General features: G+C 42.6%; 1 protein-coding gene across 9 annotated transcripts in view; it reads left to right on the plus strand.

Moving 5' to 3' along the window:
* Positions 1–14,295, plus strand: part of GRIN1 (glutamate ionotropic receptor NMDA type subunit 1) — a 146,781-nt gene that overhangs the window by 26,267 nt on the left and 106,219 nt on the right. For all 9 annotated transcript variants that reach the window (XM_077475690.1, XM_077475701.1, XM_077475763.1 and 6 more), the window contains exon 3: positions 12,732–12,908. In XM_077475690.1, coding sequence (XP_077331816.1) covers positions 12,732–12,908 — 177 coding nt within the window. The remainder of the gene's footprint in view (positions 1–12,731; positions 12,909–14,295) is intronic.

Consider the following 14,295-nt stretch of genomic DNA (forward strand, 5'->3'; position numbering starts at 1 on the left):
TCAGTCTGATTCATAGTTTCTGACACTGAATGAGCTATCATCCTTCCATTACTTTCAATGTGGCTGCTTCATGGAACTAATTGCTGGGAACCCCTGCTGGGTCTTCCACGTGTAATCACTAATGGCCCCAGTTTTATGTACATGTCCTGGATATAAATGATTCTTACATAAAAAGGAAAGCCGGAAACTCAGTGATCTCTCTGTTGTAAATTTTTTATTGTCTACATATCAAAAGATATGTAGGCAATAAAAAAGCTGCTAATGCGTTTCGATCACAACAGCTTTCCTCATAGTGTGATGATTATGCTGTGAGGAAGACCATTGTGGCCAAAATGCATTAGCAGCTGTACACTGTGTCCTTTGATATGTAACCAATAAAGAATTTGCAACAAACAGATCACAGAGTTGCCAGCTTTTCTTATTATGGATTAATGACATTGGGGATGGAATATCTTCAGCCACTGAATAAAAAAAAAAAAACAGTTGGGATTGGGTATGGTTTTTAACATAAAGGATTCTTGGTCCACCTCCCCATCCCCTTCCATGCGCTGTGTTGCACATGGTGCAGAAAGCTACGTCACTGTGTATGTGTACATTAATGATGGATTGAACCTTATCTTTCACCACTTGGCCTTGGGAAAAAAACTTTCACAAACTACTCTTATTCGTGAAGGTTAAGTCTTTTATTTTTACTTTAGGAAGAGCAGCAGTGAAAACTCAGAGCACAAAGGTAAGACTCAGAATATGTTTGGTTGAAGTTAGTCTGGTTGCAAAAAGACATGAGTCCATCTAGTTTAACCAATAAAAGGGGGAAAAATATACAATCCTAACAATTTTACAATTCTCTAACAATCCTATACCAACAGTTGATCTAGAGGAAGGCAAAAAACCCCAGCAAAGGGATTTGCTCCAGCAGGGGAAAAAATCCTTCCTAATCCCCCAAGAGGCAATTGGATATTCCCTTGATCAACTTTACCTATAAATGTTATATTATGTACATTTAGGAAAGAATCCAGGTCTACTGAGCTGGACAGAACCAGCTGTTGAGGAAGTCTATTCCACATTTTCACAGCTTACTGTGAAGAAGCCTTTCAGTATCTGAAGATGAAATCTCTTTTCCTCCAGACATAAAGAGCAACGATGAAAATTAATTTTGCCTATTAAAGCGGAGGTCCACCCTAAAGTGGACCTTCCGCTCATCGGAACCCTCCCCCCCTCCGGCGCCACAATTGGCACCTTTCAGGGGGGAGGGGGGTACAGATACCTGTACAGTACAGGTATCTGCACCCACTTCCGGGATAGCTCTCTGCGGAAAGGGGCGTATATTACGCCCCTTTCCGCAAGTCCCGCCCCTTTCCGCAAGTGCCCCGCTGCCTGCTGGGAAAACACACAGATCCCAGAGGCAGCGGGGACCATCCTTATTGCGCAGCGCGGCTCGCGCATGCGCAGTAGGGAACCGGGAAATGAAGCCGAAAGGCTCCATTTCCTGATTCCCATACCCAAGATGGCGGCGGCAGCACCCTAGAAACGATCTACAGATCGGCTTCGGGTGCCGACATCGCGGGCGCGCTGGACAGGTAAGTGTCACTATTTTAAAAGTCAGCAGCTGCAGTATTTGTAGCTGCTGGCTTTTAAAAAAAAAAAAACGCGGAGTCCCGGCGGACTCCCGCTTTAAGTTCTATTTTTGTATCTTATCTTTTCATCTGACTGTTGTGACTTTTAATTTTATTTTTAGTGTGCATCCAAAAGCTCTTTTATTTTCTGGTCCCATCGAGTGCTGTTTTTTTTGTGTACGGTAATTTTGATGTCTACCTTTCTCCAGAGGTTAACAGCTGCACTGGGGTCCAGACAATTTTACATATCGATTATGACATGATAATGTTTTTTTATGACTGCCTTTTTTACCGCTTAAGGACTATATTTCTTTTTTCATTTCCTCATAGCTGAGCTCCCCCATGCCTAGTTTGGTTCCCCATTTACTTAGTGATAATTAGTGATAACTTAGCAATAATTAGGGAAGAATAAACTAAATCTGTTTAAGGGCTATGTTTACATGATTTATTGTAATCTCTTTGCTGCTGAGAAATATAACCATTTGCTGACAGTCACCCCATTAAGCAGTGACTACACATGAGCATTTTAGCAGTTTGGTCCCCTCTACTGAAATTGCTAGAAGTAACAAATAATGACTAAAGATATGAAACAATGGCCTTTCTATGGGCTAACTCATATTAGCATTTTGTATTGATCAATGTTACATGATCACGCTGTACTCCAGTCATTTGCGAATGGTCATACAAAATGCAATTTGTGTAGCTTACTTTACAGGCCACTATTGCTTCCATCAATTTAGTGAACAATGTCTACTCCTAGCCTCCAGCAATTTTATTAGTACAGCTAAGCAACTAAAACCGCCTGTTAAAGCATACACCAATCATCCATAATATAATGACCATCCACCATTACCTGATGAGGCATGGACTCCACTAGACCTCTGAAAGTATGCTGCAAGCCATCAGTAGCAGATTCTTTAAGTCCGGTAAGTTGTGAGGTGGGGACTTGTTTTTCCAGTACATTTCATAGATGCTCTTTAGGATTGAGCTCTTGAGAATTTTGAGTCAACACCTTAAACTTATTGTTATGTTTCTCAAACCATTCTTGAGTTTATAAGACCAAGTCACCTTCTTCATTGCTTTGTGGTCCAATTCTAATCCTTATGTACCCATTGCGTTTTTGGCTGTGGAATCCTGACCAGTCTGCAGTTATGCAGACCCATATATAACAAACTGTGATGCATTGTGTGTTTTAATACTTTTCTTTCGGCAACAGATTTAACCTTTTCAGCAATTTGAGCTACAGTAGCTCTTCTATTGTATCACACTACGGAAGCCAGCCTTTGCTTGCTACTAGGGATGAGCTTCGTGTTCGAGTCGAACATACGTTCGACTCGAACATCGGCTGTTCGCACGTTCGGCGAATTCCAAGCGTTATGGGCCGTTCGCGCCAAATTCGTGTGGCGCTCATGGCCCACAATGCACTGCTCCATCGCAGTGAATTGCTGGCTCATGATTGGCCAAGCATGCACTGTGACCCCGCATGCTTGGCCAATCACAGCGCCGGCAGCGAGAAGAGCCATGATTGGCCACAGGCAGGATGCCTGTGGCCAATCATAGCTCAGGCTGTGTAGTACACGCCCCACACTATATAAGTCTGCCAGCACGGCGGCCTTGTGTAGTGTGTTGGCGTCTGTAGGAGTTAGTGGGTGTTCTGTGTACCTTCAACACAGTATACACCGATCGTTATCGGCCGATTTTTCCTTCTTGCTCTTCTGTAGTGGTTGTTGTCTGCATGCCCTGACCGCAGTATACACCGCTATATCCACCTATATAGCTAGCTATATTTCTCTTTTTTAATAGAGCTTGCAGTCAGTGGTAGGAGATTGTGCATGCTGTCTGCGTGCCCTGAACCCAATATACACCGCTATATCCATCTATATAGCTAGCTATCTTGCTCGTTAAAAATTAGAGCTTGCAGTCAGTGGTAGGAGATTGTGCGTGCTGTCTGCATGCTCTGAACCCAGTATACACCGCTATATCCATCTATATAGCTAGCTATCTTGCTCATTTTAAATAGAGCTTGCAGTCAGTGGTAGGAGATTGTGCGTGCTGTCTGCGTGCTCTGAACCCAGTATACACCGCTTTATCCATCTATATAGCTAGCTATCTTGTTCGTTTTAAATAGAACTTGCAGTCAGTGGTAGGAGATTGTGCGAGCTGTCTGCGTGCTCTGAACCCAGTATACACCGCTATATCCATCTATATAGCTAGCTATCTTGCTCGTTTTAAATAGAGCTTGCAGTCAGTGGTAGGAGATTGTGCGTGCTGTCTGATGCAATGCTTTGCAGCAGGGCTAATTCCTGCACTAAAACTAGAGTATATGGGAGAGGTTGCAGTGTCGTGGCACCAGCACCAGTGCCTAAGGCCCAATTTTTCTGCCCCTGTTTAACAGGGGCTTTAATTACAATTTTTGATGCAATGCTTTGTGGCAGGGCTAATTCCTGCACTAAAACTAGAGTATATGGGAGAGGTTGCAGTGTCGTGGCAACAGCACCAGTGCCTAAGGCCCAATTTTTCTGCCCCTGTTTAACAGGGGCATTTAATAAAATTTTTTGATGCAATGCTTTGCAGCAGGGCTCATTCCTGCACTACAACTAGAGTATATGGGAGAGGTTGCAGTGTCGTGGCACCAGCACCAGTGCCAGCAGCCCAATTTTTCAGCCCCTGTTTAACAGGGACATGTAATTACAATTCTTGATATAATATTTCACAGGAGGGCCAGTTCCTGTGCCCACCCAGAGTAACTGTGAGGACTTATAGTGTTGTGGCACCAGCACCACAACCACCAAAGGTCAATTTTTCTACCACTGTTCAACAATGGCATGTAATTACAATTCTTGATATAATAGTTCACAGCAGGGCGCTCCAGCGCCCACCAAGAGTCACTTTGAGGGCTTACAATGTTGTGGCAAAACCAACACCTTGTTCCGCCATTTCTGCAGAGCACATAGGGCAGGCCCCTACTTTCAAACATCCAACTTACAAACATCTCCTACTTGCAAACGGAAGGAGACAACAGGAAGTGAGATGAAAAAAGACGGACGGCAAAACAAATTATACAGGGGTGATAACCCTTCCCTATGTTTTCCAAAAAGCTTAAAAATAGTTTTTTTGACTGGAGCTACACTTTAAAAATGTATCAGTTGAAAATTACAAACAGATTCAACTTAACACAACAAATCTACACAGTCCCTGTCTTGTTTGCACCGCCTGTATACTGCTGTTCTGAGTATATAGGGCCTGGGGGCCACACATATTTCCTTTTTTTAATATGGGTACGGGGTTCCCCTTATTATCCGTACAAGACCCAAAGGGGCTGGTAATGGGCAGGGAGGGCTACCCATGCCATTTTTCTCAATGATTTTCAACCATATTGCAGGAACCAGATATAACATTTAAACCGCAAGCAGTTTTAAATGACGTTATTTCCGTTAAATGTCATTTTGTGCAGGAACTGTTTTAAACACGGGAAACACGTGGCACTTCACAGGCATACTGTAGACACCCCCCAGGCACGATATTTAAAAAATTACTTTTTTTTCACTTGAATCGTCATTAAAATCAGGGCTCCCGCCAAAATGGCTGTTTTTAAAACTTTTTTTGGCATTGACCCATGTCCCCTGGGGCAGGAGCCAGGTTCCCAAACCCTTTTTAGGACAGTATCTTGCATATTAGCAGTTAAAATTAGCACTTTTAAATTCGAACGTTCGAGTCCCATAGACTTCAATGGGGTTCTAACGTTCGTATGAATTTGGGGTCCGTTCGAAAGTTCTGGTGCGAACCGAACCGGGGGGTGTTCGGCTCATCCCTACTTGCTACATGCTTCAGTGATAAATATACAAAAATAAGTGTAGCCAACACTCAAATGTGATATACTATCCGTGTGTACATCAAACTCAATATATATAAAATACAATACTAAATTCCTAGTCCATACAAAATAGCCCAAAAAAATAAAAAAAATAACAGTAAACAGAAATAAACAGTCCAGAACCCCAACAAGTGAAATTGGTGACTAACTGTCTTCAGTTTTTCACGTGGCTTGTGCACCTCCAGCAACCAGGTGAAAAAAATGACAGTCCCTCCACGGTATTTCTCATACTCTAGATGGATATGCCCTGCAGTCCAACATTAATCATATAGAACAAAAAGGCAAAAACAAAGCGCTCTCCACTTCTAAAAGATTTCATAAAATCCCAGCCAATATAAAACACTCACAAGATAAAAATGACAGATGTGCTTTGTAAATGTATTCATCACCTTGCTCACTACCACACACACAAACGGCAGCGGCATGACATTATGGGCATGGCTCCTCACTCCCAGACATGTTGCGCCCTCCTATTGGGCTTCTTCAGGAGCCGATTTACCCAAGCCCTTAAATAGCCATAATTCGCATCATCATGGTTACACTATACACACTCCTCTCGCAGGAACCGGAAGTGGCGTGTTCAGTGAAAACTGCTTCCTCTTTACCCTGGAAGCATCACAGTATCCCTAACTAACTAATGGGGACCCCTAGTTTTGATGAGCTTAAGGTCTTGGACAAAAGCCATAAGTTCACCCCGGTGAACTGTTCTAAGCAGGGGAAAATTGCGACACTTTATAGGCTTCCTTTGGCCCCCTCAGGCATGATATTTAAAGGAATATTTAGTTTTTATTTCACTTTAAGCATTAAAAAAAAATCACTGCTCCCAAAAAAACTGATGTTTTTAAAAAAACTTTTTGCATTGATACATTTCCCCTGGGGCAGGACCCAGGTCCCCAAACACTTTTTATGACAATAACTTGCATATGAGCCTTTACAATGAGAACTTTTTTCCATGTTAGTGTCCCATAGACTTTAACGGTGTTCCGGCATCTTTCGAATTTGCCCCGAACACCGCACATTGTTCGGTGTTCGCAGAACATCCGAACAACCAAAGTTCCGCCTGAACTTATGCTTGGGCTGAACTATTCACCGAGCCCTAGTAGACAATACAACTACAATACACTTTAATACTGTAGGATTTCTATTCTTTTCTGTTAAAAAAAAATACAGTAGGATTTAGAGAGCCCTGCTCATTAAAGCTTAAAATCTAGAAGGGAGGGTCAATAAATACAAGAGGTAGTAACTGTGGGGGATGTGCTGATGGAGAAAATAAATATACAGTTGTTAGGTGGGGGCAGGATAGGCTTCTCTGAAAAGAGTTTTCAGCAATCGTCTGAAAGTGGACAAAGTAGGAAATAGTTGGACAGATTGAGGTAGAGCATTCCAGAGGATGGGAGAAGTCCTGGAGGCGAGCATGGGATGAGGTGACAAGGAAGCTAGAGAGCAGGAGGTCTTGGGAGGAAAGAAGAGAACGATTTGGGTGGTATTTTTAGACCAGGTTAGTGATGTAGCTGGGGGCCAACTTTTGGATGGCTTTGTAAGTTATTGTTAGTATCTGGAATTTAATTTGTTAAGTTTGTTGAGTGTCAGCCAATGGAGGGATTAGCAGAGAGGGGTAGAAGGTGCAGAGCGGTTTGTAAGGTGGATGAGCCTGGCAACAGCGTTCATGATAGACTGAAGGGGGATAGCCAATTTAAAGGTAAGCCAATGAGGAGGGAGTTGCAGTAGTCATTGGTTAGGAAGGAGCTTATCTTGAGGATGATGTGTAGGTTTTGGTGGCAAGCTTTGAACAGCGATTGGATGTGGGGCTGAAAGGATAGTCCAAGATTACACCTAGGACCTTGGCATTGGAGGATGGGTTGATAGTTGAGCCAATGATTTTGACAGAGAAATCAGGGGAAGAGGCACGTGGGGGAGGAAATATCATGAGCTTGGTTTTGGATAGTTGAGTTTGAGGAAGTGATGTGACATCCAGGCTGATATGTCTGTTAGTAAGTTGGTGATGCGTGAGGAGACTGATGGAGTGAGCTGGGGGATAGAGAGATAGATTTAGGTGTCATCCACATAGAAATTATATTGAAAGCCATTGGAGGCAATGAACTGACCCAGGGAGGAGGAGTAGATTGAGAAAGGAAGAGGTCCAAGAACAGAACCTTGGGGGAACCTGATGGAGAAAGTAAGAGGAGAGGAGGTAGTAGACTTTGAATATCAAAAAATATTTTTGATCTAATCCTGTGGCAAGGTCTGCAGTTATGGAACAAGGTAATCACACTAGTTTAAGGAATAAGTTGACTTTTAATCTCTCGATTTAGACAATAAATATGTGGAGGTTTTTAAAAATATGGTGGTTAACAGGGGCGTTGCTAGGTCTACAAAAGATCTGGGGCTAGAGCCCATAGCAGCGTACTAAAGAAAGTCATATGCTTGGGTGGGCATACACATGTATATACAGTAATATATATGTGTTACCACATTAGTTAATATAATTTACTATGTTGAATTTACTACGTTGAGCTCCAAAGCACCTTGTCCCCATGTTGATGGGGACAAAAGCCTCATCCCCACAACCGTGGCCAGTGGTTGTGGTGGTCTGTGGGCAGGGGACTAATCAGAATCTGGATGACCTCTTTAAGAAGGGGGCCCCCAGATCCCGTCCCTTTTCCCCCCATGTGAATGAGTATCAGGTACACCGTACCCCTACCCATTCACCAAAAAAGTTTCACAAGGTAATAAAAACACAAACAGTTTTTGATAATTCTTTTATTAAAACAATAAAAAAATAGTGTCCCATGATGTAAATCCACCATCAATCACGCCGCCCATTGCCCACCGGTCCCCCGAAAAAGAAAAAAAGAAGTTCCCATCTTCTGTGAAGCCTGGCTGCCTACTGCAGGCTTCACCATCTGACATTTTCTTATATAATTAAGGGGCAAGCTGTGAAGGCTGGCTGCCTACTGCAGGCTTCGACATCTGACATTTCATTATATAGTTAAGGGGCAGGCCACCTGGCTATGTCACCTGGTGGTCCCGCACCCTTATGACATCACGGACTGGTGCATGCTGGTGCAATGTCGTTGTTTTTTTATGCGGTATTTAATGGCACTTTTTTTTGGTAAGTACCGCAATTTATTATTTTTTTGTAAATTGGACTTAATTTGCCGCATGCCATAATTTACGCAAATAAATAACATGATACCCTTATCGCATGAGGTAAACATTAGTGAATTGACCCCAATGAAACATAGCAAATCTAGGTATTTTTGAAATGTCCACAATAGGGATTCCAGGAGCTTAAAATGTTGGGGACTTGAGAAGGTGAATAACCACTGGAGGGGGTCAATTTTCGCTTTCATAACGTTTTATTGAAAATGTTCCAGGTATATATACATAGACAGATGTGTATACAATACTAGGCTTTACAAGGGCCTCTAGGCCTAAGGAAATACAAATAAGTCAAAACCAAAACAGAATAACAGTATACATTCTTATTATAATGATAAAAGGAGGTATACAGGAGATATGGTGCACTTGGGAAAAACCAGTGGAGTGGTGTAGGTGGTATGGGGAATGTGGGCAATCTGTGGTTCAGGGGCCTGAGAGGTCCTACATTTTCGGAAGAGCAAACCTGTAAGGGGTATTGGTTACATGAAGTAATTGCGATCGGGTAGAGGGATCTCCGTATAGAGATGAGTGAGCATAATTTTCGGTGTGGTAGATTACCTGGGTCAGGTGTAATATGGGTTCAGGGGATTTCCCTGCTTGACAGACCAGCTGGCAACCAGATTTAAGTGTATTCGTTGAAAGAGAGTGCATGTAATGTGTGATAGGAGAGGTAGGGGGGACCATGGAGGGTAGGGGAAGTGTTGGAGGTGGTTGGGGGGTGAAAAGGTGCAGGTGATGAGATGTGTAGAAGAGGTGGAGTATGTGAGTGGAATGGACCGGGACGGGGGGGGGGGGGGGGTCTGTGCCTCCTGTCTGACCCTGAATACAGTCCATCCAGCCCAGATCGTTCCCCGGGCTGTCAGGGACATGCTCCGAGAGGTTTTATTCTTCAATAAGGGTTGGAGTTCATGATTTGAATGTAATCTGAGGTGGTTCTGAAGAGGGACCAACAAGACCAGATTGTTGTGTGTTTGGAGATGTTATCATGTGAGATGGCTATGAGTTCTTCCATTTTGCAGTTATGTCAATTTTCTGGAACCATTCTTTGATTGACGGTGCGTGGGTTTTGCCCCATAAGATTGGAATACATCTCTTAGCAGCGTTTAGCATGTGCATGGTAAGAGATTTGAAGTAAGAGCATCTGGGTATAGTGGAATGGTGTAGAAGGAATTGTGAGGGAGTGAAATCTAATGTGAAAGTAGTTACCTTGGATATTATGTTGTGGACTTCGTGCCAGAATTTCTGGATGATGGGGCATGACCACCAAATGTGGAGGAGCGAGCCTGGTTCTGATTTGCATCTACAGCATAAGTTGGATATGGATGGAGCAAACTTGTGTATTATGGTCAGTACTCTGTACCATTTAGTGAGCACTTTGTAGCCATTTTCTTGCGTTGATAGGAGGAGGGCAATTTTGCAAGATATTTAAGCCAACGTGAATCCTATAACGAATAGTAATCGACTAACTGGGGGGGGGGGGGACCTCATCCTTTTATTTTACCATCTACAGAAAAAACCCTTATGTTTCAGACTTTACTGGTACCAAAGTGAGACCGTGTGTAAGTGTGTAAAATCTACTGAAGAAGCCCAATCAGAGGGCGCAACACAAGAGGAGCAGAGCCTGTGACATCCCGCCACCCCCATTTGTGTGTGTAGTGGTGAGCAAGGTGACAAATACATTTACAAAGCACATCTGTCACTTTTATCCTGTGAGTGTTTTATATTGGCTGGGTTTTAATAAACCTTTTAGAAATGGAGAGCGTGTATGTTTTTGCCTAGTTTGCCATTTGGAAGATACAGATGAGCCTTTTTTTGTCAGAAACCATGAATCAGAGACAGAAGTACAATTAAATCACACTTGTTTATTAAATAAAAATAAAAAGGTAAATAGAAAAAGCGCAGTTAAAGCATATCCAGAGTCCAGTAACCGGATAGAATAGTCAGCCAGGCCAGAGTTCAATTACCAGATCGGGTAATCAGCCAGGCCAGAGTCAGGGATCCAAGTAGAGCAACAGCAAGCAGGATAAGGAGCCAGAAGGGATGTCAGCAAGCCAGTCTTTAAACAGAACCGCAGGAGATGGTTTCTTGTGATGTGACCAAGGCGAAGGCAGAGGTGAAGTGAGCTGGACAGCTTTAAGTAGGCAGGTCAGACGAGCATGATCAGGAACAGCTGGTAACTGTGGAGAGAGATGAGAGCTGGCAATTAGCCATTGATAGTATATCCCTTATTTTTGTTTATTTATTTCTGTGGAAGAGGGTGTGGTGGGATCACCTTAGAGCAGTGATGGCGAACCTTTTTGAGCCCGAGTGCCCAAACTGCAACACAAAACCAACGTATTCATTTCAAAGTGCCAACATATACAGAACTTGATGAGCGTGTGCTGTGATGTCCGGGGGTATACATGGGACACATCAGAAACCGTTGTGCATTCACTATGTAGTCATAGTGTTTTGTACAAGAAGATCTAAACTAGAACACATTTTGACAAAAGTTAAATTTTTTGGAAGTTGTGCTAGCATTGTGCAATCAAATTCCAGGATCACTATTCTACTAACTATATATTAATATTCAATACAGTCAAGTTGCATGGCAGGTGCACTTTAAATGACTAGTTGTTCAGTAGAAGCACCGGCTGGATGATAAAGAAATCCTGTTACAGGGGTGACATGCAACCAGCAACTCTCCAGCTGCAGCAGAACTTCCAGTCCCCCCATGCCCTGCTGGCACACATTATGCACTGTTTGGTTGCCAAGGTATGTTGACAACTGTAGCAATAATGCTTTACCAATGCAGTTCACTCCACAATGCTGTGCAGTTCATTGCATGTCAAATGCAAACTCCCAGCAGCTCTACACTTCTACCCTGTATAATGCCAGTGATTCTGGACTGTCTGTCATGTGACTTGTGTCATAAAATACAGGGGAATGGCAGGGACAAAAACGATATGTATTTACATCTCACTGTACTGCAGTGGTCTTTGCTAAATCTAGCAGGCTTTCCCAGCCAGATAAACCTGAATAGCCAACACAAAGTATCATCAAAGCTCATATCCTACAGAAAATGCTTCCAACAGCTTTGATAGAGCGTAACACAGACAGCATATACACAACATTATTCTGATCATACCCTTCCTTATTTTGTGGCAATCTTGGGAACAAGAAAAAAAAAAAAAAGAAGCTGACTCAGTTCCCGGGCTCAAGAACGGCCTGTGATTGGGCATCTTCCCCACCACATATTCTACCTGCCATCCAACCCAGAGCGACTCTTCATCCAGTCCACGCCCATCCTAGACACAGCCCCCCATTGGCTCAATCCCCACCACATGTTCCACCTGCCATCCAACCCAGAGCAACCCTTCATCTCATCCACGCCCATCCTAGACACATCACCCCTGCCCCAGAGACTTGTGGGAAATTTAGTTCTATGGGGAGGGGAGCTGTGCATGAAATACACCTCCATACAGGATTTTCTCACGTGCCCACAGAGAGGGCTTGGTGTGTCGGCTGTGGCACGCGTGCCATAGGTTCGCCATCACTGCCTTAGAGTGTTATAGTTAGCAACACACTGTATTTGTATTGATTTGTATAGTGCTTAGGAGGTATTTAGGCTGATAGAGACATAATTATTCCATGCATCAGTAAGCCTTGGCCGCCCATGACCCTTTGATGGTTCACCGGTATTCAATCCTTCAATCACTTCTGGTAGGTCCTGACCACTGCAGACCGGTAATATCCCACAAGAAATGCAGTTTTGGAGTTGCTCTGACCCAGTCGTCTAGCCATTACAATTTGGCCCTTGTCAAAGTCACTCAAATCTTCACACTTGCCTATTTTTTCCACTTTCAACACATCAGCTTCAGGGACAACATATTTACTTGCTGTCTCCTATATCCCACTCGCTTTCAGATGCCATCGTAACAAGGTAGTCAATGTTATTGACGTTACCTGTCAGTGATCATAATTTTATGTCTATTGGTGTATATCTCGAATGTGAACCTCTCAGAATACATCATAGTTTTCCTCTAGTTTATTCTATTGTTTTTCATGAATATAGTCTAAAACATAAATTTTTTTGATTCCAGAGCATCCATCTGTCCTTCCTGCGCACTGTCCCACCATACTCGCACCAGGCTCTAGTCTGGTTTGAGATGATGCGTATCTTTGGCTGGAATCACGTCATTCTCATTGTGAGTGAAGACCACGAGGGCCGGGCAGCCCAGAAGAAGTTAGAGACCCTCCTAGAAGAGAGAGAATCCAAGGTCAGTATGTGGACATCACAATGAAATGTATGTTGTTTTATATTTCTTCTTTGTGATAACCAGTTCTCCTCAGATTGTTCAATGTATGTAGATTCTTGTACGTTGAAACATATTTCTCTTTTCATCGTAACATGACAAACATAATGCTGAAACATCTAGACTGTCTCACTAGCACCTGACAAACCTTTGTACTAGTTTCATCTCACATGCTTTGCCGAGGGCCAAAATCTCCTTAAATCAATCAATAAAAAGGGAATAGCCTGGAGCTTTGCAAATCTAATGATAACACAATAATAAACAAGAAAAAAAAATAGATGTATAAAGGGTATATTAAACGGTAGGCACCCTGACGGACCAGCAGCTTAGTTGAATTGGCTAACGATGAATATTAGAGTCTTTCTGCCAGTATCTGTACAATGCAGCTTCACCGCGAGCTCCCACCGCTGACATCAACATCATCCGCCCACATCTCCATCTGACACATGCTAAGCACCGCTTTGCTGACATGGCTCATGCGATAGATTGATACCCCGCTGGCTGCTCAGCTCCTGGAGAAGATGCAATGTACTAAACTAGGGACAGACCAAAATTTGTAGAGATGTTTGCACTGCTTAGCAAGCTGCTGCCGTACATTATGTGAACATTGCAGAACCCAAACACAAACTTTATGAACTAGAGGTCTGACTGCATCTATAAACATTAGAAGAGGCACCGTGAAGGCATTGGCCATACCAACCAATTCAACTGCAGCTGTAATTTTTCCAGCATGGCTAAAATTATAGTCTTGGAAAATCTCAGGAGCCAAGTAGCCAAGGTACCTTAACTTTTATAATTGGTAGATTTTTTAGCCTTTTATGTTTTGTTTGTTCTTGTCTATGGCTCCTAAGATGACTAATTATCACCTGGAAAAATGAAAAACAAAAAGGAAATTGGTTGCTAAGGGCAATATTATATATATTATAGTTAACTCTTTTACATTAAAAAAAATAAATCTGGTCTTTTGCCAGATTAAACGAAGAAGTAGTTGCTAGAGCATGCACAAAATTTAAATGGTAAAAGATTAATAAAGTAAATATAAATTAAAAATGAAGTTTGAAAACTGTCAAATATTATTGTGAACAGGAAAATGACACATCTATGTATATGTTGGTAAAGTGGACCTTTACTTCATTTTAGATGATTAATCAGTTGTGGACACTGGGCTTGCTACACATGGCCAAAAAACTTGATTGAAGAAAACAGAGTGTGTGTAAAATGCTCTGTCCTTCTACCTTGCTGTGGATTCCCGTCCACATTTACATGATAGAGGTGTTGTTGCAACAATACAAAGCTGCTGCTGTAAAAAAACAAAACAAAAAAAACAGACTGCCTGATGCAGGGTTTATAA

This window comes from Lithobates pipiens, unplaced genomic scaffold (assembly GCF_037356315.1).
Source record: "Lithobates pipiens isolate NorthernLeopardFrog02 unplaced genomic scaffold, aLitPip1_a1.2 Scaffold_1, whole genome shotgun sequence".
NCBI classification, from domain to species: Eukaryota; Metazoa; Chordata; class Amphibia; order Anura; family Ranidae; genus Lithobates; species Lithobates pipiens.